Raw genomic sequence first — 27,600 nt, 5'->3', positions numbered from 1 at the left:
AAAATAAATAAATATTTAAAAAAAATCCAATTAGAACTGGCCAGCATGGGCCAAGGTGACCTAGAGTTGTCAAGGCAGTAGGGATTTGAAAGGCTGATGTCATCTTGCTGCAGCCAAAAGTCATGAGGTGGACCTGGGTGGGACATTTTGGAAACATCTCTGGGATCTCCAATAAAACTGAAGTGTAAGAATGGCATATTGTCCTTCTCCTCTCACAGAGGCAATTCTCTCCTTTGAGAGTGTCCACTTTCCTTTTCCCTATCCTTTCAATAAACTCATTCCTGTTACTCTGAGCAACATGTCTGAAATCTTTCTGACTTGATCACAAGAATCAGGGTTTGAAGGGCAGGTTTTTGCATTGCCTGTTTCTTACAAGGACCGAGCTCCTGAACACTAGAAGGTACAGTAGCTATTAGGAGGTGACAGACGTCTCAGATTATTATATTCACGTGAGGACTGGCCCCAGAAGTGGCAAAGGACTAACTTGCATCCAGAATTTCACTAATGTGAATTGTTCGATGTGAACTGCGTCTTACTAAGTGCCCAGTACAAAGGACCTAACAGCAAATTCCTTCCTTCATGGAGAAAATTCGGAAAGCACCTAAAATTTTAAGTACAACACATGCTATATTGGAAAGTGCTCAAAGGCACAGAGAAAAGCAGAGCACCGGCGTGCATATCCGGACTTCCAATTCTAAGTAGGGTAATAGGGAGATAACTTCCAATTCTAAGTAGGATAACAGGGAAAACTAAGTAGGTTAACAGGGAAAACTGAGGGAACCTGAAAGGTTGCATTACCGCACTCTGCCATGAACTAAGCGCACTTCCCACACGAACCGGTGATCTCCAGTCGCTAAGGATACAGTCCATCAATTTTAACTTAAACCTCCAACCCAACACTCCTTCCTTGGCACAGCACAGCCCGCAAACAGCCAGTCCTCCTGGCTCCGCGGCAGGTGGGCGGGCCTCTCCTCGCTCCGCCTTTGACCCGCACGCTTGCGGAACGGAGGCCGTAGGTCAGAGGTTGTGAAGGCGTCATGGCGGCGCTGTGTGGGACTCGTGCCGTGGCTGCCGAGAGCCATTTTCTGCGAGTGTTTCTCTTCTCTAGGCCCTTTCGAAGCGCAGGCACTGAAAGTGGCTCCGAAAGTGGGAGCTCCGATTCCTCGAAGCCTCAGACGAGTCCAGGCGGCTTTGCCAGCGCGTTGGAGCGGCACTCAGAGCTGCAGCGGAAGGCGGAGCTCCGACGGGTGAGGGGCAGCCGCGGAGCCACGCCCACGACGCGGTTGGGTGGCTGGCGCCGTCGTAAAGGGTGGGGCCACGCCAGTGACCTGTGGGCAGGGCCGGGCCGGCTGGTGGGCGGGGAGTCGGCGAGGGGAACCGGAACTGGGAGGGCTGGAGGTGGCTGGTGGCTCGGGTTATCTGGGGAACTTGGGAACCTGGGAGGCTGGAGGGCTGTTGTTGGGCCGTGTGTTGGCTCTATGGCTGGCCGCTAGCAGCCGAGCGCATGGCTGGTGTTTTTCTTCATTGATTGTACTTTTATGTGACTGGTTCTTAAGCGCGGGGCTTGCTGGGGCTTGCTGGCCCTTGGGCAGCTGGGAGCGCTGCCTGTGAGGAGGTCTGGGGCGACTCCGGGGACTGGTAGAAGTGGACTCACACTGGGAGAGGCAAGGCTCTGCTTGGTCTCCTTCTATACAATAGCTCCAGTGTGGAGCTTCTTGGTAGCTGTTCTAAGCATTTGTTAAATAGGGGAACGACGGAATTACTATTTTTCTGAACTTGGGCAAGTGATTTAACAGGTCAGTGCTTCATTTTCCTTTTCTGTAAGTGATTTTTTTTGGGTTTATTACCCCTTTGCCTTAGCCAATATTTTTGTAAACTATGAAATAACTAAATAAGTGAAATAAAGGAAATAGACAAGTACAGATGTTGTTTTTGTTTTGTTTTTTACTATTGCATTCAGCAGACATGAAATTGGATATATTAAAAAAATTTCTCAATTTCTGTATTTATTTCCTTGGGGAACAGTATCAAATAGCTAATAGGCAGTTTCCTGGATTGTAGGATCATTTTAGTCGTTAGAGTCAAAATTTTCCTAAGATCCAAGGATTAAAAGAAATCTGATGTATATTTTCTGCTGTAACAAATTACCACAAATTTAGTGGCTCAAGACACTGGGTTACAACCAAGGTGTTGGCAGCGTTTCCTGTTCCATAGGTTTTGGGAAGGAACTGTTTCCTTGCCTTTTCTAATTTATGGGGCCACTGGCATTTATTGGCTCCTGGCCTTCTTTTGCTTCTTCAAAGCCAGCAACAATAGGTTGAGGCCCTCTCACAGGGGGTTCTCTTATGTCTCATTCATTTTTGCGCTCTTTATGATTATATTGGGCCCGCCAGATAATCCACAATATTTTTTCTAAAATTAGTTGATTAGCAATCTTAATCCTACCTGCAATTTAATTCCCTTTGCCACAGAAGGTGACATTCATAAATTCTAGGAATTAGGATGTGGACATCTTTAGGAGCACATTATTCTGTCTGCTATACCTAGGAAAGTCAACATCGCAGCAGAGCTGAAATCATCAAAGGGATGAATTGGATTCATCCTTGGCATAAGGCATTGCTAATGAAGTGTGGTAAGTTAGGAAACATATTCTGAATATTTGTGTAGGAAAAGAATTTCCCTGTTTCTCACCTTCACCCTTTCTCTTTACCAGCCCCATAAGTACCCCATTTTAAGTTTCTTCAAAATCTCCAGAAAATAATTCTCAGATTGCTGAGTTAATTGTGGCAAGAATGAAAATTGTGGCATCACAGTAGCAAGTGTTTGAAGCTAAAAAATTTTCCCATACTTTAGTGTTTCACATGGTGAGCAGTAATAAATGTTTAATGAAGGAGAAATTCAGAGTATTTATGAGTGAGCAGGATTCCCTTTCCATTTCTATCCAAGACTGTTCTAATTGGACTGCTCAGTTTTTCCAGGAGGCAACGGGGGTGTTTCCTGGGAGACTCAGCACATCCATTGGATTTGCCTTGCCCAGCTCAGACTGAACAGTCTCCATGGGCAGTTTTTCTCCACTAACACAGTTTTGAAAACATTATTCTATTAGATGGAGAGTAAGTGTGTTTAGTTCTGACATGTGGTTCACATTTTTTCTGGTTCATAGTTCTTGGACATCTTGGTTTAATGGAAGGGTAATTTCCTGGGAAGGATGGTATCAGGAATCTGGGGTGTAGTCTTGTGTTTTATGAGTTCTTAGCTTTGTAGCATTTTGAGTGTTCCCTTTTATTCAGTAATTAATACCTCTCACTTCAGCTGTGCTGAAGGTCATTATACACATAGCAACAGAGTTGTGCTCTACAAATCGGACATAAGGAGGTGGTCTTTATGTTTTTCTTGGGAACGTTGTAAACTGCCATTCCTGTTCCCTCAAACTTAACTATACATTTCTTGCTATGGTATTAAAAACCTACTGGCCTGGGGCAGAGGTTAAAAGTTGCTCAGTTTGAGGCTGCTGAGATTGTGATACTCATCTAGCCATCTTACTAGTTGATGACTTTGACAAATTAGCTTGCATACTCGAGTTTGCACCCTTATATCTAAGTGAAAAATATACTCTAATTGGAGTTATTGGGAAGTTTATATGAAATAATACATTTAAAAGGTTCTCAGCACACAGTGTAGAGAAAGCTTTCACTTAATGCATTTTAGGTATAAATGTGGCCCCAGCCATTTCTCCATTGTCCTCCTGCCTTTTGGAGAGTAGTTGCACCAGAGATATTTCCAGGATCACATAGTTCTTTTAATGAAACCCCACTATTAAGTTGTGAATAATAAGCCTTGTCAAACCATCCATGTAGGTTCATCCATTGTAACACGTATATTCTGGTGGGGATGTTGATAGTAGGGGAGGCTATGCAAGTTGGGGGTCAGAGAGCACATGGGATTTCTCTCTACTATTCAATTTTGCTATAAACCTAAAACTGTTCCCAAAAAAGAGAGCACGTAAGAGGCTATTTAAAAAATGTAGATGAGTCTATAATTTTAGATTGAGCTGTACAGAAACAATAGAGTTAAGTTTTATACAGAAAAAAATTAAAACTAACCAAGCAAACAAAATTACCCCAAATCAGCATGCACATGCACATGCCATTCTGTGTAATCTCTAATTTAAGGATATTTGTAATCTCTAATATCTCAAGCAGCCCGCACCTCACCAGGGTAATTTTTCCTGCGCAGGAGGAGATAAGCCACCTGAGAAAATAAAGTCTGAAATAATTAGTGAAGAAATAAGAGATAGTGTCAAAGAATAGATTTTAAAAGCAGGGCCTCTGATAGGATCTTCCAGTCCTAGTAGGAGCTGGACCAGAGCAATTAAAAAATGGCTCTGGTGGTTTATTTAAGGGGGTACATCAAAGGCAGGGGTATGGTTTCAGGGGTGGAGTCTTGCTTCCTGATGTCATGTAGTCAGCAGGTTGATTGGCATCTTGGCAGGTCACACCCATCTCAGAGATGCTATGTGGCTATAGCAGGTTACCCCATCACTGGTGCTGTGTGGGACCTATGGCAGAGCTTGATGGGAGTTCACAGCAGGGTTGCCACTGTTAAGTTCCCACATACCAGACTTTCCCATTCAGTGGGCTTCCATGCTGATTTGGTCCACACATAGTCCATGGATGATTCTTAACGCTCTAATATGTCAGCTTAATATGTCAGAGTACTATGTGCACACTTCAGAAAGAAGTGTATCTTGGCTTTTCTCCCCCCCAGTGGAATGTAAGTTTTAGGAGGACAAAAAATCTTTCTCCTTCATTCTGATATGTCCATAGTACCTGGCACCATGCTTGACCCGTGGTGGGCACTCTGTAAATATTTGCCAAATGGATAAATGAATGAATGGTACATGCATTGCATATTGAAACTTCAGTTCCACTTGACTTGTCTTTGAATTGTGATATGTGTGCGACTGCTCTCAAGCAGTTTGCGAAAGTTGAATAATATAGGCTTGAGCATATTAGTTAAATGTGCCTGACCAGAACAATAATTGAGAAAAAAATTGTAAGAATAATAAGAAAACTCAAAATACTACATTAGATTTAATTTTAATGTTTATTTGAAAGTTTTGAGTGTATTTCTATCTTATATTTATGATGGGAATATGAGCAGCTGTTAGCTGTTGATAGGGATCCAACTTAACATTACTTTTTGAAGTTTTTGGATCTATTTAATTGAAGACTATCCTGAGATTACAAGAAGAATAATTACTTATTTTGTAATCAGGATTTTTGAAACAATTTAATTATTTAAAAAGTATGAAAGCAATATTTATTTACTTTAAAAAGACATTTTAATAGTGCTGAAAATTATTATGTGAAATATAAACAACTCTGTTTCCTTTTTCTAATTTTCTCAAGGCTGGAGAGTATGATTTTTAATGGATGCCTCTGGAGTTTTATATATGTATACATATTCCAAGTGTAATTACTAAATGGTTAATACTAAGTATTGTTCTGGACTATTATTAATGTTTAAGAGTATAAACTCTGGGCTTTAAATCCTGGCTCTTCTACTATTTATTAGCTACTTTTCTTTGAGAAATGACTTAATATCTATGTATTTCCTTTTCCTTTTTTGTAAAAGGAAATCCTGTGTCACAATATTATTATGAGATAATCTCTTTAGGGCTGTTTCCTAAACAAATCTTTATTGTTTTACCTTATTATGTTTTATTGATTAAATAATTTATTATTTAAAGCACTGAATACAAGTGCCTAATACTTTTAAAAAATCAGATTTTTTAGTTGCTGCTGAAAATTGTTATTTTCACTGAAGTATAACTTTGAGTTATAAGTGTACTTTATGTGCCTCATTTAAAAAATTGTTAGTATTCCATAGTAGGTATCATTTATTAACTAGATAAGGCCTTCATTAAAAGCATTAGATTGTTGCCCCTCCCTCAACAGTCAATCTTACAGTGGACATTTGCTCTTTTGCATGCTTATGAGAGTGAATTTATAGGATGTGTTCTAGGAGAAAATATATGCATATATGCACAGTTTGAACTTGAAAAATTAGTTGGTTTAATAAACTCCCCACTGTAGTGCTTGGCAATGCTCATTTCCTCGCCCTCAATAACATATGTTGTTATAAGTGGATTTGATTCTTCTTTTTCTTCTTTTTTTGTGGTATGGGGCATGGAACCCAGGGCCTCCTGCATGCTAGGCAGGAAATACTCTACCTTGGAGCCACACGCCCATCCCCTAGGTGGATTTTCTTCATATTGGACGACCAAAACAAAATACAGGAATTAGGAACTGGGTTTGTTATCCCTCATCTCTGATTCCCATCAAAATTACTACATATTCACAGTTTTTACTTTATAATAAAGAAACGCTACCAAATTGAACTCATAAAATATACTAACAAAAACTAAGTTATATGTACATAATAGGGTTTTATGTAAGATATTATTGGTAGAATGGCTTCTGCTTAATTTTTTTTTTTCTTTTGAAGATAAAAGTTTGCTGTTCCCTAAACAGAACATTATTGCTTTACCTTTGCCCTGAAATTAGCTTCTCTGACTGCAGATTTCCTTGTAAAAATCACAGGAGGTGGAGGGTTCCAACCAATAGAAGATCTGTTAGGGGAAGAACTAATAGAGGAAGGGGATTGATGGGGAGGGAGGAGGGATGGGATAAGGGAAGAACAGTGAAGGATCTGACCTGACTTTCCTATGTACATATGTGATATACTACAGTGAATCTCACAATCACGACATCCACAAGACATTAATTAAAAAGAAAAAAACTGTAAGTAAATAGCAGAGAGATCAGTAGTGTAGAGTGAAGGGAACAAGGGGTAGAGGAAGGGTGGGGAAGGGGAAGTACTGGGGACTGAATCAGAGCAAATTATATTCCATGCTTTTATAATTATGTCAAAGTGAATCCTAATGTTATATAAAACTAAAAAGAACTAATTAAAAACAAAGAAGGTGGGGATCATCTATTCTTTTGGGCCTCTGTGATCTCACCAACCAGGTGCCACTCCTCTTGAATGTCCTAAGGCATTGTTTTCTACTACCTTTATGTTACAACTGTAGTTTTAAGTTACATTAAAGTCATTTGTGAGCCTGTTTTAATCTGTTTTCTACTTGTGGTTACTAGAGATCAAGTTTATACCTTATTCACTCTTTTTTTTTTTTTTTTTTTGATATGTGTGTGGTGTACTGGGAATTGAACCCAGGGCACTCAACCACTGAGCCATATCCCCAGCCCTATTTTTTATTTTATTTAGAGACAGGGCCTCACTGAATTGGTTGACACCTCGCTTTTGCTGAGGCTGACTTTGAGCTCATGCTCCTCCTGCCTCAGCCTCCTGTGGTGCTGGGATTACGGGCTTGGCCACCACACCCGGCCCGTATTCACTCTTTTCATCCCTTGCATAAAGCTTTACATATAAGCAAGAATTTAATACAATATAAATTGTAGTAATATTTTAGTTTGATGATTGAATAATTATAAATGAAAAATGAACTTCAGATCACTTATTATGGGATTTAAAAATATGTATATATACTGAAGTTCAAGTAGTGAGCTTTGATTTAATTTTTAAAGTCTTTAAAGTGTAAACTAAAGTATACATAGACCTCAGAAATAAATGCTTTTCAGTAAGAGCCCCAAAAATTATCCTTGCAGAGACCTTTTCCTCACAGTCAGGACTGAACCAAGGGCATTGCATCATGATCCTTTTCCTAATATTTCACTGAAGTTATTCTGTAAAGAGAGCTTGGGTTTAAAAGACCTGCAACAATGTTGTTTTGTGTGGAGGCTTGGAGTTCTGTAATTGTCCTGTGCTCTCTCATTTACTCTCTTTTCTTTTGGTTCATGAGCTTTAATACTGGTTTATGCATCTATTTCTTCAACTAGTTTTTGTTTTGTTTTGGCTTATTTTGGGGGTTGGAACAAGCCCTGTTTATTTTTGTGACCAATAAGTTGCCCACTTATGTATAAAAAAACTGGTAAATATTTGCAAAAGTGGACTGGGGTTATGGCTCAGCGGTAGAGCACTTGCCTATCATGTGTGAACCCCTGGGTTCCATCCTCAGCACCACATATAAATAAATAGAATAAAGGTCTTGTGTTCACCCACAACTAAAAATAATTTGCAAAAGTTTGTTTTTTTGTGTGTGTATTTTTGTTTTTTAGCCAGATACCTTTCTTCTCCCCGTTCCCTGCTTTTAAAAATCTTAAAAGCTTCATATCTCTTTTGTACTTAAATAATATAAATTTGCAGACTTGGGACCTGTGCTGTAGCTTATAACCCATCTCATAGCCACAAGGTGGCAACAGTTGAACAAAGGTTTGCTTTTTCTGCTTTATGAACATTATCACTACTGGTCCTTTACAGTAGAGGGTGGCACATCACTTTCCAGCACGTTAAAAAAGGCAGTGAAACATCTTACTACTTTTTATTTATTTAGAATGCTGAAGTTACAGGAAAGCTTTTAGTTTTATTTTTAACACTATATTAAATGGATTTCTTGCAAATATTTTTAAATGCTATGTTTCACTAATATTTCTTCTTGCTATTTTTTATTTAAAAATACTGGAATATTCTGGGAGACAGAACATTTCAGTCACATGTTTAGTTGTTTTTAGAATACTGAAAAAATGAAAATATAGATTTGTTTAAAGGATTTGTTTTAATATAAAGGAAAAATTCTCTAAATTTTTATGTAACTTTTAAGTCCAATAAATTCATATGGTAGTAAAATTATCTAGTTTTGGTTAATCCTTTGTTTTCCCTTAGTTTTGTGTTGAGAACTTTAAAAATTGCACCAATCTTTTAAAATTAAAATGTAATATGTAAAGGAATGTTGGAAAATGTTTCTTATTTTAACTGTGATGCCAGCCTGTTTTTATATTGTAGAATTCCAAGAGAGTTATCTTTGAGTTAATGATAAAGAATCTTCTGAAATATTTAGTTCCATTTTCAAAGAATATTTAGAGAAATGTGACCATTTAATTAAAAAAAAAAAACAACGAAAGAGTTAATTGAAGTAAATAGAATTCTCAGGGAAAAGTAGGTTTTTATCAGTACCTGTATTGTGCTTATGAGCAGTCGTATCCATTTCCTAAAAAGAAAGATGCTTATTTTCTGTATGAATTGTATTTTGTAGGTGGGTCATATGATCTGATTTCTCAGGTCAGCATTAGCTTTTGCTATTTGTAGATCTTTCCTAATTCTTATTTTTGCCCAGAAATGTTGCTACCTTCTTTTAATGTGTTTAGATTTTATTTTGCTTTTTAAATTTTTTTCTTTTGAATATATTAGGGGCATGAGTATAGCCCCTAAGTCTGTTTTTACTTATTGGCATTAAGGAAATAAAAGAAGTTTTTAAGTTATACAGAATGTAACTTTTGTGAAGAATCTGATTTGTATGGTTCGGGGAGTAAAATTAAATAGTTTGAATTTAGTTTGGATTTTGCTCTCCTTTTTAAAGCTTCAGGGACTCTCTGGTTGGCAACTGCTGGACAGTGAGTCAGTCTTGGCATAGGAGTTGGCAGTTCAAGTTGCCTGGTTTCTGACCAGCTTGATATGGTTGGGTTCTCTCAAAAAAAAAAAAAAAAAAGAAAAGAAAAAGAAAAAAAGGTGGGGGGGACACTGGGAGCTGGATGCTACTGGGCAGAGAATATGTATCCCAAAGACATGAAAACATGTTTATATAACAACCTATGCAAATATGGCATTATCTGTAGTACTAAAACTGGAAACAGTTCATATGCCCTTTGGTGAATGGTTAAATTACAGTACATTCTTATCATGGAATAGTACTTAGCAATAAAAAGTAAGAAGCAATGTAACAATGTAACACTTGGAATGACTCTAAAGAGAATTAGGCTACATGAATAAAAAGCCAGTCTCAAAGGGTTATAAATTGAGTAATTCCATTTATATGACATTCTTGGAATGACAGATTTATAAAGATGGAAAACAGATTAGAATGGAATAGGTAGGTAGATGGGAGTTTGAGAGGTATAAAAGGACACACAGGGATCTTATGGATCTTATTACCTTATGACTATGGTAATAAATAGGAACCAGTACATATGATAAAACCTCATAGAAACAGATACATGCATGTAAACAATTACAGGTAAAACGAGTGAAATCTAAACAAGACCTTTGGACTGTATCAGTGTTGATTTCATTTCCTAGTTGTGATAGTCTTGCAAGATGTTATCACTGAGGGTAAGTGGTAAGTGGGTCTCTGTATATTATTTATTACAACTGCATGCAAATTTACAAGTCTTTCAAAAGAGAAAGTTTAATTAAATATAAAAGGATCATTCATTAGGCTGTCAGGCCCAACACAGGTAAGACCAATGAATTTAATAAGCAATAAACCTATTACCCTATACTATTTCCTACAAAATGATGCTTTGGTGGTGACAAGCACTGTCGTATGGAATGCCTTGTCAATGAGTAGAGCATTATATACATTCAGAAATGTATATAATGCTCTATTCATTGATGTGTTTTGGTAGAATCTTTTGGACAAGTAAGACAAGTCTATATTCAGAGTGCCTTTTTCCAGTGATAATATGTTGTTATTTTTTTCTCTACATAAAATGATTGAATGTAATCAACTTGCTACCAGGGAATGATGCTATATTGGTATCTCAGCATTGGTCTCTGCTGTTGGCAGATTAGTAATTTAGTGGAGATTGTAACCATAACAACATGGGTAAGTAAAAGTCAGTGTTCCTGAATTCCTTCATAGTTTCTATCTCAACTATAGAAGGACCTACCACTTTGGTGACATTCTTACATGACTAGTAGTCTGAGGTATGTTGAGATACCCCTTTTAGCCCTGATACAGAAGCATATCCCTGTTGCCAGAGTCACTTTGTTCTTGAACCTATTTGGGAGGGACAGGAGTATCTGGGGAAGGAGGTTGACAGGCATTCAGGGGAATGGTTGTCTTGTCCACCTGAGAAATAAGATTCTCTGATGAAGAGATCATTCACATGTAACTTACTATGGTCTGACTATGGTTTGTCTCTCAAGGGTTCATGTACTGAACACTTGGTTCTCAGTGTGGTGATGTGAGAGGTGGTAGGGTCTTTAAGAGGTGGAATCTAGTGCTGGGAGATTAGGTCATTGGGAGTGCTGCCCTCAGAAGTAATTGGTATAATTCTTATGGAACCCCATTTAGTTCTCATGAGAGGTTGTTAGAAGAGAGCAAGTCTGACCCCTGAATTGCATATTGGCGTCTTTTCTTGCCATGTGATCTCTCCCTATCAGATACACTCCGACCATGATACCATCTGCCATGATGAGACATAGTTATGGGGGCCCACATCAAAACAGTACCATGCTATTTGAACTTTCACACTCCATCACTGTGAGCTAAATAAACCTCCTTTATAAAGTAACCAACTTTGGGTATTTTCTTAAAGCAATAAAACATAGACTTATATAGACTTATTTATGTTTTTACTCTGTGCCTATTCAGAGTACCTCCCATCCCAACCCCAATACTGGAGAATGAACCCAGTGGCACTCTACTACTGAGCTTTATCCTCAGCCCTTTTTATTTTTTATTGTAAGACAGGGTCTCTAAGTTGTCCAGACAGGCCTTGAACTTGGTGATCCTTCTGCCTTATCCTTCCAAGTAACTGGGGTTACAGGTGTGCACCACCACACCCAACTTCTGTGACTATTCAGAGAGCTCAAAACCTTGTCATCTATTTTTTGGTCAGGTTTTTAAAAACACCTAGCCATCAGCAAAATCATTCACCATTTTCCATAATAAATACAAGCTATCTCTCTTTCTGGGCAAAATGCTCATTTGCATGTATTGTTCAGGGAGCTGTTACTTTAACACTGTCCTTCAATGCCTCCTGGTTCTATATAGTCAGCCACCTTTAGAGGGCTGTGAAAGACTCCTTCTCCAACTTCATCTGCCACAGATTCTCCCAAGCACCACTATAGCTCAAGAAGTAGAATAGCTGGCCTAAGAGCCTGGACCTGTTGCAGAGTCTTATCTCCATCTGGGATCCTGTCAAAACTGGCTGCTTTGGGGGTTCTTGATAAAAGGCTTAGAAAAATGTGTCTAAATAATAATGTATTTGTTGCTTACAAAGTTTAAAAAGAATTACTAAGCATTGTGCTCTTTTCCTTTTAGTAAGAAGGCGTGTCTTTACATGTTCTAGACCACTAACCCTTAGGAATTTCACCAAGGTGGGATTTATTGTCATCTGGCATTCATGTGTCTTACCATGTGTTGCTGCTTAGAGGTTCCATCAACAAGTGTAGTGGACCAGCATGTTGTCCAATGGAATGGAGTGGCAATCACAGTTCCTACAGATTAGACCATAACATAGAGCTAGAGAATTGATATAACCTTGAGATAACATGGGCTTTACTAGCAGTTTAGATAAAGAAAGCATTGTCAGGTCAATAATTGCATCCCAGAGGTTGAGGTATATTTGATTTGTTCCAGCCTTGAAACCACTTCTAGTGCCATAGCAGCTACAAGTGGATTTATCACCTGATAAGTTTATGATAATGAATTGTCATTCTCTGAGACCCATCTGTTTGCTGCAAGGTCAAATAGGCAAGTTGAAGAGGAATGTTGTAGGAATCAGTATCTCCAGGTCCTTCATGGTGGCACAAATTGCTACAGTCCTTCCAGGATTACTTTAATTTGATTTTTTGGTAAAGTGGAACAAGGGCAAGTTCTAGTATCTTGCACTTGTTCTTCTCTAGCTTAATAGCCCTTATTCCATAAGTCAGGGAACCAGTGAGGGTTGCCTAGTACCTACTTGTTGCCTAGTTCCTATTCCAGTTGTCTTCTGGACCGTAGAATAACCACAGCATGGGTACATGGGATGGACTTGAGCTATAATCTATAGAGTATGTGAACTCTGTAAGCCCCTGTTCTGGTCAGTAGTAAACTGGTTCTCTAAGAAGCAGTCAGGGGGCTGGGATTGTGGCTCAGTGGTAGAGCGCTTGCCTAGCATATATGATTTATCATACATGATAAATGGAGTGGCAATCACAGTTCCTACAGATTAGACCATAACATAGAGCTAGAGAATTGATATAACCACATATAAATAAATGAGTAAAGTAAAGGTCCATCAACATCTAAAAAACTATTTTAAAAAAGAAGCAGAGTCAGTTCAGATAATCTCTGAAAAGTCTGATTATTTCCCCTTCCTCTATGGACAGTCACCTAGGTAAATAGCCATAACACCCCTGGGAAAGAAGATTGGTAATAAAAGTTTTTGACTGTTGGTGAAAGGAGTATCTAGAGATCCTCCCAGCCAACATGCTAAGGGGCAGGTGAACAGGTCAGAAATAATAAATACACTCCAACATTCCATTCCCTCTAAGCCTTTTAGATGCCTTCCTCTATCCTTAGAAAGTTCTGGTATTTCAGTTTTATTTAGTGTAGTCTAAATGGGTCCAGGTTTCATTCAATCAACTGGGTGAACTCTTAAAAACTATTCCTACTCACCTGAGCTAACACCGTGTCTAGAAGTCTAAATTTTGATTTCAGGCAAGACTGTTTTTCCTCTCACCATGATACCAAACTCTCAGGCTCCATTTCCACACTTATCCCCAACTTGATGTAAGTTGGCAAAATCATGCAATCATTTTGTGTACATTGCACGTCCACATGGACTATACTTTTTATCTTACCCATGATAGTTTGCTGAGAACTTGAATTTGTTTAAAGGTCTGGGACAGTTTTGTCCGATAGAACATTTTTGTGATGATAGGAATATCCTATAATGTGCTATCCACATGTAGTTTTTTGTGTATTTAAAATGTGGCCAGTGCAATGGAGGAAATGAATTTTAAATTTTATTTATTTTAATTTGAAATTAGAGTTAAGTGGCCACATATGTCTAGTGGATACCATGCTGAACAATGCAGGTCTAAAAACAACAACAAGTTATAGAGATGGATGTTTAGGAGGATCAGTTGTCCTTTGTAAGTACCTTCAGGGTCGACCGTTGCAGGTTCTTCAGGAAAGGAGAGACTGAGTTCCTGAGATGGAGATGGAGGGTTTTCTTTTATTGGCAGAGAACACTCAGTAGAATTTAGGGGTTTAAGCATATACCATCCCATTTCAGTTTTCCGAATCCACTGCTTTCCTAATTGATACTCTAATATTAGAGAATCTGAAAAGTTGGGAATACAATTTATATTGTCTTTCAGCCATCTGCAGAATTAGACCGTGAGCTTGTTTTTTAGAAAACTCAATCATGACTAAATAAGATAAAGGTTTCTTTTTGGACTGTCATAGATACTTTGAGATTCCTTATGTTGACCTTTATCTGGGAATTTTTAGCATCCAACAAACAACACTTTTATATTTCAGTATTTTGATCTAATTGATATGGGACAGAAAATGCTTGCTTACCACAAAGCCTTGACTTCTGTGGGTACTTGGTTATAGATGTCTCCAGGTGCTACACCACACACTGCTACATGTACCTGCTTTGCCACCATACACTATGGGTACCCCTTATCACTAGAAATGGAATCAACTAATGCTTTTAAGCAGAATCAATTTGGACCACCGACCCTGAATAACCCAGAATTTTTTTCTGACAGCCCACAGTAAGGTTCTTTTCCTCTGAAACAGTCTTGGTATCTCATCTCATATACACAGCCTTGCTCTAGGGACTTAAATTTAGTGTCTATTTATGAGCCTGTTTCTGTCCTGGACATTTTTCCCAGATGTTATTTGTCTTGCCCCTGTATTTTTATGTGCAGGTTGAATAAGAGTTAGAAGAAGGCACCAGTAGCATTTTTATATCAGATCTCTCAAAACACTTTTTACAGTAGCCTCTTATATAACACATTTCCCAAAGAATTTTTTTTTGCCTAGTGTGGTTGTTAAACATTGAAATGTGGGTGTTAGATGGTGCCATAGATGGGATAAAAATTGAGTACTAGAAGGTTGTTTATAAAATACGATATAGGCCAATTGTATTTTTTGCCTTTTAGGAACTGAGTTTACATATTTACATAGCTTCTTCTTTTTGTTTTTAGTAGTAAACAAGACACATACCTGTTTTCATCTTGAAATATAGCAAAAGAGGTAAAATTTTAAGAATAAAATTTAAATTTAAATATAATGTTATTAAAGAAACTGTGTAGCATTGAGTTGAGTTATGTAAGACCTGAGAGCACATCTAGTTTTGGAAATGTTCTAATTCCTAGAATAGTTAGAAGTAAGATTCCATATGTCTACCTGAGAGAGAGAGAACACCTAACTTCCTCTTCTAACTATGTTTCCCTATATCTAATAATTATTCTCCTGCTACTATAAAATCTCTTCATTCCAAAGTTTTTGAAATTTTTCAATCGTGCTTCTTCATTAAGAGATTTTTGAGGACTTGTTCAGGTATTTACTTTAAAATATATATATTTTTGTGAACAGTCGCCACTTTACCTTTCCTGTAACTATTTCTTGCCTTCTTGATAAATCTTGATAACCTCACTTCTCTTCTGACCTTCCTTAATGTAGGATGTGAGGGGTCTCTAAGAGTAGAAAAAGTTCTTACTTCTCAGTAACATTTTAAACTCCTGTTTTATTGGAAATGCTTTAAAAAGCCTCCTTAATAGAAATTTTCTCAACTCTTTTAATTTTTTCTTTAGCATTAGCTCACAGCTTTTTTCTTTTTCTATATGTACTTACCATCTTAATTGACTTCAGCATCTCCATTGATGATTTTACCAGTACTTTGACTAGATAGGTTTTTATTATATTTATATCCTACAACCTTATTGTAAACCTTATTAGTTCCAGGAGTTCTTTTGTTGTTGTGATTGATTTCCTTTTGTCAAAAAAATTTCTATATCTACATCTGTGTGTGTATGTATATATATGTATGTGTATGTATATATGTATATAAATATGTATACAATCATGTCATTGGCAAAGGAAAGATTTCTTACTTCTCAATATATATACCTTTTATTTGTGGGATTGGTTTTTATTTTTTGGTCTTATTGCATTAGCTAGAACTTCCAATATGATGCTGAAAAGCCATGTGAGAAGGTACATCTTACTTTCTTCCTCATTTTAGTAGAAAAGCTTCAAGTTTCTCATCAAGTATGATGTTAGCTGTAGGGTTTTGGAGATATTCTTTATCACTTTGAAAAGTTCCTATTACTAGTTTACTGAGAATCTTTAATCATGAATGAATATTGAATTTAGTTGTACTTCTTTTTGCAATTATTGGCAATTATTGATATGATCATATGATTTTTCTTCTTTAGCCTGTTGATGTGATGGATTACATTAATTGATTTTTGAACTTGTCATAAAACTCGCTTTGTATGGTGTTTAATTCTTTTTAAGTGTTGTTTGATTTGTTAATATTTTGTTGAAGAATCTTTAATTCATATTTATTATGAAACACATTGGTCTGTAGTTTTCATTGTAATGTCCTTACATAGTTTTAGTGTTAGGATAATGCTGACTTCATAGGATGAATTAGGAGGTGCTCCCTCTGTTTCTGTCTTCTGAGGGAAATTGTATGTTATTCTAAATATTTGGTAGATTTCATCAGTGAATTCATTTGGACCTGGTGCTGTCTGTTTTGGAAGGATGTTAATTATTTATTGAACTTCTTTAACAGAAATAGGCCTATTCAGATTGCCTGTTTCTTGTATGAGTTTTGGTGGATTGCGTATTTCAAGGAATTCGAGTATTTCATTTAGGTTATCAAATTTGTAGGCATAGAGTTCTTTATTAGCATTTTAATGTCCATGAACTCTGTAGTAATATCGCTCTTTTCATATCTTATACGTGGTTTTTCTTGGCATGGTTTTGGTACTATCTACAGTTTTAGGCATCCAGTGAGGGTCTTGGAACATAGTTGTCATGGATGAAGGGGGCTATTATATTAGTAATTTGTGTCTTCTCTCTCTTTATCTTGGTTAACCTGACTGGAAGCTTATCAAATTTATTGATTTTTTTAAAGAACCAGTTTTTGGCTTTGTTGATTATCTGTACTGATTTCCTGTTTTTAGTTTCATTGCTTTTTGCCTCAATTTACATTTTTTCTCGTTTGCTTTGGGTACAGTTAGCTTTTCCTTTTCTGTTTTGTTAAGGTGAAAGTTTAGGTGATTGATTTCAGAACTTTCTTCTTTTCTAATATATGCATTCATTACCATAAAATTCTCTCTAAACACTGCTTTCACTGTATCCCACAAATTTTGATAAGTTCCATTTTCATTTAGTTGAAAGTATTTTTTAATTTCTCTTGAAATTTCTTCTTTTTCTCAGATGTTAAGAAGTATAAGTATGTAGTATATTTTCCAAGTATTTTGAGACTTTGAGACTTTTGAGCTAAATTTCTGTTATTATTTCTAGTTTAATTCCATTCTTATCTGAGAGCAGACATTGTATGATTTTTAAACTCCAAAATTTAATGTGTGTTTTATGATCTAGAATATGACCTAATTTGGTGACTGTTCCAAGTGAGCTTGAGAAGAATATGTATTCTGTTGTTATAGGATTAAACAGTCTATAAATGTCCATTATATTCAATTGATTGATGGTGGTGTTGAATTCAACCATATCCTTATTGATTTTTATGCCTGCTGGCTCTATCCATTTCTAGTGGGGCAGGGGTGTTAAGTCTCCATTTGTAATAGTGAATTTATTCATTTTTCCTTGGGGTTCTATTGGTTTTTGCCTCATATGTTTTGGCTTTCTTTCTTAGGTGCACCCATATTAATGATTCTTATGTATTCTTGGAGAACTGATCCCTTTATTATTAATGAATTGCTTATCATGAACAAACTGTTTTCTACTCTATTAAGAATAAGAAAAATAAAAGTTTTTATTTTATTTGCACTATTCCTTCTCTAATGCCCTTTTTTTTTTGTTTATGTAGATCCAAGTTTCTGACCTTTATGTAATTTTTCTTCTCTCAAAATAATTTCTTTTAATATTTCTTAAAAGCCCACTGGCAAAATATTCCATTGGTGTTTGAGAAAATCTTAGGTATTTCATTCCCCTCTGTTTTTGTATGAATGGTTACTGAGAAGTTATAAGTAGTTCTTACCTTTATCCCTTTATTGGTAAGGTGGGGGTTTTTTGGTTTTTGTTTTTGCCTCTGGTTTCTTTCAAGACTTTTTTTTCTTAATCTTTGACTTTCTCTAGTTTGAAAATTATATAGTCCAGTGTTTTTGACATTTATCCTGCTTTGTGTTCTCTGAGCTTCCTGGAACTGTGGTTGATGTTTGATACTAATTTAGGGAAATTCCTGGTCATTATTATTTCAAATACTTCCATGCCTTCTCTCTCTCTCTCTCTCTCTCTCCTTCTGGAATTCTCATTATGTTTATCTTACACCTTTTGTAGTTGTCCCAGAGTTCTTGGATATTCTGTCCACCACCCCATCTTTTTTCTCTTTATTATTTTAGACTTGGCTATTTCTATTGAGATATTTTTAAGGACAGAGATTCTTTCCTCAGGTGTCCTGTGTAACAAAAGCCTATCAGAGGCATTCTTCATTTCTGTTACAGTGTTTTTGATCTCTGGCATGTCGATTTTGGTACTTTCCAAGCCATTTCAGTCTTTTTGAGCTTGCATGCTGTTTTTATTACAGCAGCTCTGAACATTAGAGCCCTTAGCATCTTTATCATAGTTGTTTTAGATTTCAGGTTTAAAAATTCCAACATTGCTTTTATATCTGAGTCTGTCTCTTCTTACTGCATGTTTTTGCTTTTGTTTTTGGTGTTATTTTTTGCTTTTCGATATGTCTTATAATTTTTCTTAATGGCTGCACATGATATATTGGGTAAAAGGAATCACTTTATATAAATATTAGTTATATGAGGATAAGAGGAAATGTTCTAAGGCCGTATGAATAGGTCTCAATCTTTTAATAAGCCTGTGCCTTTGGGCTGTAAACTTCACATGTGCTTTTTGGGCGCACCCCTGCTTCCATGGGACAGGTGCTTAAAGCCTGCTGGAGCTGGATATTTCCCTTCCTCCAGGTTAGGCTCTGATAAAACCCCAGCAAGTCAGATTCTGGTTAGTTTCTCCTGAGGATATACCTTGTTGAAACAGAAAGCTCTGGTGTATTTCAAAATTATTTTCTTTCTGTCCTCTCCCCTTGCCTGAAGCACAAAGGGATTTTTCTTATATCTTTAATGTGAGAACCAAGTTAAGCTCCTGGAAATTAAACTCACAAAAGTGTGGGAGCACCCAGTGACTGAGTTCCTCTGGAGTTTTTATCTCCCGGACTTGTCCACTCTGAGCCTCCGCCAATTCATCAGTTTAGTTCACATTTTCCTACATTGGCACTGGTTCCTACAGAGATTTGGGGCTTTGACCAACAGTTCAGTTCTCTATATTTTGCTATTTGAGGAGTAACAGTTTGCCCTGTGACTCCCACCTTTTCCATGTATTTAAAGACATTGTTATTTTCTTCAGTTTGTTCATCTTTTTACCTGTTAGGAAGAAGTGACAACTTCTAGTTTCTTACATTCAGCACCAGAAACCAGAAGTCACCACACAGTTTTTTAGTATCATATTTTAAGACCTTTATTTCCACTTTCCTTCACTTGTAGATATGTGGTAATTTGCATATTAATATCACTTAGAACTATCTTATGTTCAAGTTCTCAAACGTCTGAGCTCTTTCTTGGATCACAGTTTTACCATTATCATGTTCACTAGTCCCTTTATCTCACCTTTTACCACCAGTCTATCAACTTTTATCTGGTCCATCTTACTTCATACTTTCTAGAGTCACTTGACAGCCATTCGGATATCCTGGAATCTCACTCCTTAATCTTTTTTGCCTTGCCTGCCACCCTAGAACTCCCTTAATGTAACTTAAATTGTTCTGCTCTTTGCTGCTGGTTCTCTTAGTCCAGGAATTTTAACCTTGATATTAGTGACAGCTGGATCAGATAATTCTTTGTTGTGGGAAGCTGTTGTGTGCACTGTTGGATTTTTAGTGGCACCCTGGCCTCTCTGCAGTAGCATCTCCAGTCATAACAATCAAACATATTTCCAAACATTGCCAGATGTCTCCCGTGGGGCAAAAATTATCCCCTTTGAAAAATATTAGGTTAATCAATGAAATTTTATGGTGGCTAATTCTAGAAAGATTTGACTAATTTTTTAAAAAGCTAAATTTGGGGGACTGCTTCCTTTAGACATCATTCAAGTGGCTTACATGTGGCTATGCATCTATTTCATCCTCACAGCAACACTGAACTCTGGGTACTGTAATTGTTAGTCACAGTGTATAAGGCGATACCTTGTGGAGCAGCACAGAGGCACAGTGTGTTGCTTCATCCACAGGGCTGCTCAGTGGTAGAGCCCAGATGTGAAGCATGTGGCTGGACTTCAGAGCCTGCCATCAGGAGCCTCCAGTGCTAGTCCTCACTAACATCTGCACAGCTGTCGTTTTAATTCTTTATTATTTATTAATGTTATCTATTATTGCATAATAAAATATCCCAAACTTAGTTCTCCTTTGGGCAATTTGTTCAAAAAATTTTTTAGAGAAGAGGGAAGATATTTATTTTCGCTAGGGCAATAAATGCCTGCTTACCAGGTACTGTGCACTGGAGATATTTTGTGCTTAACAGAGATTGGCTGTACTACCTCTGTTTTTAATGTAATTATTTCTCTTGTTTTCATCTGGTCTTATCATCGTAGCCTTCTATTATTCCTGGTGTCACTAACCCCACATCTTCGTGAAATTCTTCAGGATAGATGATAGATTGGCTTTTAAAATTTTTTTTTTTTTTTTTTTAGTGCTCAAACCGAGGGCCACATGCTAGGCAAGTGCTGTGCCACATCCCCTCAAGATTATTATTTTTTTAAATCTATTTATCGACTACTTTAGTCTAATAGGATTTGAGTTTCCTAGAATTTCTGTTATTCTGCCATACTATATCCTTCATTTTAAGTTTTTAGATGATGTCTCTGTCTACTTTCTGTATCTTGTGACAATTTTGTTGAATAACAGGTATGGTCTTTGTATTCATTAGTTGGATTGGGCAGTGTCTCATGTTTCTTTTAGTGCTAATAATCTCTGATTACAACCTGTATAGTATGTGCCTTCATATGCATGATAGTTATAATATGTATGTACACTTAACGTAATAAAGTAATGCATATTCTTTTGTAGTTTAGATTTTCTGAAATCAATAATATAAAGAAGAAAATAGTTCTATACATAAATTATTACAGTTAGCATATGGCATATTTCTTTAGAGGGATTAATATCTATATAATATCACTAAACATACATATATATCTGTAGAAATATGTACACTGGTGGTTTTTTTTTTTTTTTTTCCAATGCTGAGGATTGAACCCAGGGTTTAGTGAATATTAGGCAAGGACTCTTTCACTGAGCTACATTCCCAACCCTATTGTGTTTTCTTAAACTATCTACCAGACAGTCCGTGTTCCCTAAAATCTCATATAGGTTTATGTAAAAACCCTAATATGTAACAAGTAAACTTACTCTCTTACTCTGCTGCACCCCACCCCATTTCTTAATACTCCTCAATTGGATATCAAGTCCTTATTTTACTATTTGGAAAATATCTCTATTTCCATTCTTTTGTTTTCCTGTGGCCACAGCTGGGTTCAGTAAAGGCCCTTTATCATCTCTATCCTAGCTAATTGAAGGATCGAGAAGCTTCTCAACATTGACCCTCTTTCCAATTTTTCTTTTCCTCCCTCAAATCCACCTTTCATGCTGTTGCCAAAGGTTCTGGGGATTGAACCCACAGGGGCTCTACCACTGAGCCACGTCCCCAGCCCTTTTATATATTCTGTTTAGAAATAGCATCTCACTAAGTTGCTGAGGATCTTGGTAAGTCACTGAGACTGGCCTTGAACTTGTAAGACTCCTGCCTCAGACTCCTGACCTGCTGGGATTACAGGTTTGCACTACTGCTACCGGCCAAGGCTTTCTTTTTAAAACAAAGGATAAGTGATGTCACCCTATTGATGACAAACCTCTTTTGACTCTCCATTTCTTATAGGATTTTTAACTCAGCCTGGAATAAAACACTCTTTACAATTGAAGTATGAGAATCGATTACTTTCAGCAACTATTTGGATCCTATGCTCTGTAGTAATGCTGGTTTAACTCTATGTTCCCCTACCATTGCACATATTTACAAACAAGGCCCAGAATACAGACAAGGGCCAGAAGAGAGGCCAGTGCTCACCACTCAATGTATGTTTGATAAATGAGTGATTAAAAGCGGTACCGTTTCTTGTATCTGTAATCCCTGTACCTTTCCCGTTCCTATCTAAACATTCTTGTTCAACTTCAAAGTGAGAAAACTATAGCAGAATAACAGGAAATCTGAGCTCTATACCAATCTTTAAAGAAAACAATCAACTCTGGTTACCTGCTTTACTTCTGAGACAACTTTTTTGGTAACATTTTCCATAACCTGGATGCAGGTTATGATATAGACCTAACAGTAGATTAGGTATACCTACAACTTTGGAGTTTGCATGCACAGGAGAGGAGCTAACAATGTTGGTTTAAACACCTAATAAACAGGACTTCCTGTTGTCAACATGTTTTGTGGGAGTTACTACATTTATTATTTTTAGAAGTCACCTGACAAGTAAATGTGTACAGCTGGGCTTGTACCGTAGGAATTCAATAATGGTTCCACATTATGATTTTTGAAGGAGGGCTTTGTCTGATTGTTAGATAGTTTCCAAAAATCAGTGAGCAATAATGAATGTACAGTTTAAAAACAAATTTAGTTGTTAACTAACAAGTATTATGCTGCTCGTAGTAAAATCATTTCACTCACTGGAAATGCTTTTGCCTTCATTGTAAAATGTGATGAAATAAAAGCAAAAGTAATTGAACAGAAAGCAATAACAAGTTATTTCCAAGTTATTTTATTTTTTGTGGTTTTGGGGATTGAACCTAGGGCTTCATATGCTAGGCAAGTGCTCTACTACTGAGCTACATCCCTAACCTTACCCTTGAATTTAAAGTTTTCTTAAAAAATCATTATTCCTAGTTTTATAAAGTTTATGATGAAACAGGTATTTCACAAAAGATTTACTAAAGATCTCAGAATCTTCTTAAATAGTCAAGAATACTCAATTTATTAATTTCTTCTACATTTTCAGTTTATTATAATATGAGTTTTCAAAAAATAGTCCTTGATGATACTCTGTATTTCAATGTTTGGTGATATCTCCTTTTTCTTCTCAAATTTTGTTGGGTTGGGTATTCTCTCTTTTTATTTTGTTTTGGCTAGGAGTTTATTGTTTATCTTTTCAAAGAACCAAGTAGATATTTGGCTTTCTTTTTCCTGAGGCAGAGGCCATAAACTCACGGTCCATGAGCCAAATTCAATACCTGAGTGTGTTTTGCCTGATTTGTAAAGTGGAAAATTTTTATTTTTCAATGTATAAGTATTTTAAGATTGGAAATTTTATATTAATGTATGGATTTGGGGCTTCTTGGTAATTAAAACGTGGCAATAACTAGACTTGAATTGTAGCCACAGCTGTAATTGAATAGTGGCTGCACCTTTTAGGCTGGGTACATATTCTTCTGCATATCTAGCTCCTATGTGGCCTGGCATTTGAGTTTGTAATCCTTGGAGTAATACATGCACTAAAATTAAGTCATATTTATAGTTGTGTAGTTTAAAAAGTAAATATGCAATGGTACTTAGCAATTTTCCTTGAGTAACAAATGTAAAAAGTCACTCCAAATACAGGATGTAGGTAGCCGGATCAAATTGTTAATGTTCTTCTGTGATTAACTCTCACAAATAGAAACGTAGTACTTCCCTTAGTTTGTGCCAAAGCATGCACACATCACTCTTTGTGAAAATTAAAGATGAGTAGAAGGTACATCTCTATGTTCATGGGTTCCTACAAAAGCATGTGTTTGGAAAAAAAAATTATAAAAAAAAAAAAAAGGAGTAATCAGGTTACATTATGTGTTCAGCCATCCCTCAAGTGAATTGTGTCTGCAAAAAACACTCCTAGAAAGTGAGCAGCACAAAATAGTTGAAAAAACTATTTTTCCTGTGGGATTTTACCTTTGGAAAAAGAAAGAAATTAAACTCAAGTCATTTAAATTAGTACAAAAACTTATTTTCAGACTGATAATTGTGATAAAGGGTCCTTAGGTGTTTTTAATCTGAATATATATTTGAATTTGTACTAGATACATAGTCCTTCTCACCAAACCTGAATCAAATGTCAGTACTAGGAACAGTCAATGGTCTCTTTGGATGCCCTCCTCACCTTTAGATTCTGACACACCCCAGGCTCCTATTCTAGGATACTTGGTATGCAGACTCTCCTCTGTTGTTTACCTGCCTGGGCTTTTGAGACTCACACTGGCTCACCTCATCCCTCCATCACCTGCCAGGTGCAGGTGTCTACTTTTCACTGGTTCATCTTCAGGAAGGAAAAGGAAGAAGAGCAAGTTGAAGAGCATAACTAGCTTCCCCCCCCCCCCCCGATGGACACAACATCTTTTTTTAATTTTATTTTTATTAGTTACACATGGCAGTATAATGATCTTGACAATTCATACATTTGAATCAAATGGGGTATAATTTCTCATTTTTCTGATTGTACAGGTTGCAGAATCACATTGGTCATACAGTCACCTATATACATATAGCAATAATAATGACTATTTTATTAACTAGCTTTTAAAAGCAAAATTTCACTTATATTTTTCTATTATTGCTACAAAATGTAAATGTAGAACAAGTTGGCTTTTAAAAATCTCCCTGTAAGACTTCATTATACTTGCCATATTGTGTCTCATGTTGAATCTTATGTATATAAATATCTCTTTTCATATTTAGGAGTCTCAGAAAAATGTGGAATCCTTCGCATCCATGCTGAGACACTCTCCTCTGACACAGATGGGGCCTGCCAAGGATAAATTGGTCATTGGACGGATCTTTCATGTTGTGGAGAATGATCTTTACATAGATTTTGGTGGCAAGTTTCATTGTGTATGTAAAAGACCAGAAGTGGATGGAGAGTAAGTAGAATCATTTTCAAGTGCTTTAAGAATGTTCATAAAAGTAGAAGTACCACAAAATTATTGTTTGATGTAGGTGATTTAAAAAGACAGACAGTATATTTATTTCTCTTGGTAATGCTATTAGAAGAAAAGTCAGAAGTGCTTAAGATATATTTGTTAGTTATATTCAGTCATATTCATATCTTATCAAAGCAGTGATAACATTTGGGAAGAAGGTATGAATGTTCATCCTGGTAACAAACCATTTCGTACCATAAAATTAAAACAAGCTTTGTAGTAGTATATGCTCATGAGACCCTTTTTCCTGTAAACTTTTTTTTTTTTGCCTCTATTATTCCATAATCTCTTTCCACTTCTAAGGGAAACCTCCCCCTGTTGCTTCTTCACTGATACTCCTTTCTCTTACCCTACCAAATTCTGATGCTTTATCATTTTTTAAAATTATTCTCCATTTCTTTTTCCAGATTATTTTTTTTCCTATTATAATTATATCAGTAGAATTAGTTGTATTTGTAGTCTGTACTGATGAAGATATTTTTAAATATAAATATACAATGGGGAAAGCACTAAGATGGGAGATCTAGGAGTAGCATGTCAAGGTTAAAGGAAATGTTGAACTAAGATTCTAAAAGGGAAAACAACAGTAAACAAGATAGAAATGACTACTTCTCAACAATTTTTAATGTGAAAACTTTTTAGATTTTCATATTTCTGGTATCAGAATGCATCTTACAGTTGATGGTATATCAATTTCATTGATAATGTTTTTTTCTCCTGAATAGTATGTAAAATAATGGTGAATCTAGTAATCAGTAACATGTTAGAATAAATTACAGTAATGAAGAAGTTTATGAGTTTAAGAATGAAATACATTGTAGAAATGAATAAGAAGAGAACCTACTCTGAACGTAACTGAGAATTATGGAATGAATTGTTTCTTCCTGAGAATTTTAGGCATCTAAAGATGTAGATGATAATGGAGCTCACCCAGTGAAGGGTCATAAGCTCATTCTACATTAGTATGAAAAGGACCCAACAAAATTAACAGAATACACATTTCCTCAGATCATTCACAAGTGAGTAAATGTTTAACAATCAGATTTTTTTAAGGGTGGAATAGAATAATAAACACCTGTATTACATGAGCTAAGGCAGAAGGGAGGAGGACTCATTTACCTTTCCCGACTTTGATTTTCCTCAGATAGAACTCCAGCTTCTTGCCTTCTAGCACATAAACATCTGCTAGGCTGCGCTGTCCTGATCTTAATGCAATGCAGGCAAGAAGCTTGCCCCGACTGCTCTTCCAGAAGAGTGTTGATTTTAGCATTTTTCTTCCTTTCATCGTATTTCTTTTGAATTTTCTTTGATCAGTCTTTGTTTAAAATTTCTTCCTCCTCAGAAGTCAGCTTGGCCCCCTTCTTGCAGCCCAGGGGCAGTGTGTAGTGGGACTTGTACCACTGTTGGTATGGTGTGCTCTCAATGAGCATGCTGCAGTTCTTCACCAGGGTCTTGGTGTGGACCAGCTCAGTACTGAATGCATTGTAGACAACATCAATGATCCTTGTTTTGCTAGTACAACACTCCAGCCTCAAAGCCCATACTTCTTGTTGCCTCCTTGCACTGGGACAGTGTGTCCGCAGTGGGGTCCAATCATAGTGTTGGCAGCAGGGTGTCCCAACTCATACTTCTCTTTCTTGTGGTAGAGCCTTCTCTTGCCCCCAGTCTTGCAGCACTGTGCCAGTTGTCCCGGCAGATGCCTATCGCTTGGTGCCCATTGGAAAGAGGCAATACCAACAATCAGATTTTGAGTTTTTAAAAAAAGACCCAATTTGTTAATTTCTGTGGTATAAATTTTTATCATGGCCAATTTCAAGTTACTAATGTGATATCACTGAATGCAGGGCTGGGAAGATGTGTGTATAGTGTGCTCTCACAGGCTAATATGAGCCAGCTTCAGTACACCTTTTTCTCTGCTAATCAGATACCAGCCAGTTCTTAGTGAGGTAGGTGGGTAAAGCAGCTTATACCTGGGAAAGAAAATGACCTTCTTACACTTCTGGCATGGGAGGTAATGGTTCGAGCATGGTTTGAATTAGTATATCCAATAACATACAAGCTCATTCAGAAGTACCAAGACCTAAAGAAATTTATAAGTAGGATATATTTATCAATTCAGATTTTAGTACGATATTATATATCATGTAGAGTTGTTGGAGTAAATTAGTTGTTATATGTAAAGATTTAAAATGTGACTGACATGTGGTAAAAAGATACTACAATTGTTGTTATTCTTCTTGTATTATTGAAATCCTGGTGACCTAATGATGATATTGGTCAAGAATTCCTACTGAGGGAGGGGTTAGGGAGGAGGCAAGTGTGAAGATAATGTGGTCTTAAAGTTATCACTCAAGAGAAGTCTCCTAAAGCTGTTGGGTATTGTCAGCAGAAGCTGTAGCCAATTATTTTTCATTAATAAAATGATATCAGATGAAATACTATTTTATTTTATACCAAAAATTTCTCT

The 27,600-nt window shown here is 36.6% G+C and overlaps 1 protein-coding gene and 1 pseudogene across 1 annotated transcript in view; one reads left to right on the top strand and one right to left on the bottom strand.

Annotated features, from left to right (window-relative positions):
- Positions 1–1,010: 1,010 nt before the first annotated feature.
- Mrps28 (mitochondrial ribosomal protein S28) overlaps positions 1,011–27,600 on the top strand; it is a 110,663-nt gene continuing 84,073 nt past the window's right edge. Inside the window, exons 1-2 of the mRNA XM_076835529.1 lie at positions 1,011–1,247; positions 24,892–25,073. Of these exons, the coding sequence (XP_076691644.1) occupies positions 1,038–1,247; positions 24,892–25,073 (392 nt within the window). The 5' untranslated portion in view covers positions 1,011–1,037. The remainder of the gene's footprint in view (positions 1,248–24,891; positions 25,074–27,600) is intronic.
- LOC143382314 (small ribosomal subunit protein eS8-like) overlaps positions 26,245–27,600 on the bottom strand; it is a 29,597-nt pseudogene continuing 28,241 nt past the window's right edge.

Source organism: Callospermophilus lateralis, chromosome 16, assembly GCF_048772815.1.
Source record: "Callospermophilus lateralis isolate mCalLat2 chromosome 16, mCalLat2.hap1, whole genome shotgun sequence".
Taxonomy (NCBI): Eukaryota; Metazoa; Chordata; class Mammalia; order Rodentia; family Sciuridae; genus Callospermophilus; species Callospermophilus lateralis.
The sequence above is the reverse complement of the archived record's forward strand: the minus strand, read 5'-3'. Positions and strand labels throughout refer to the sequence as shown.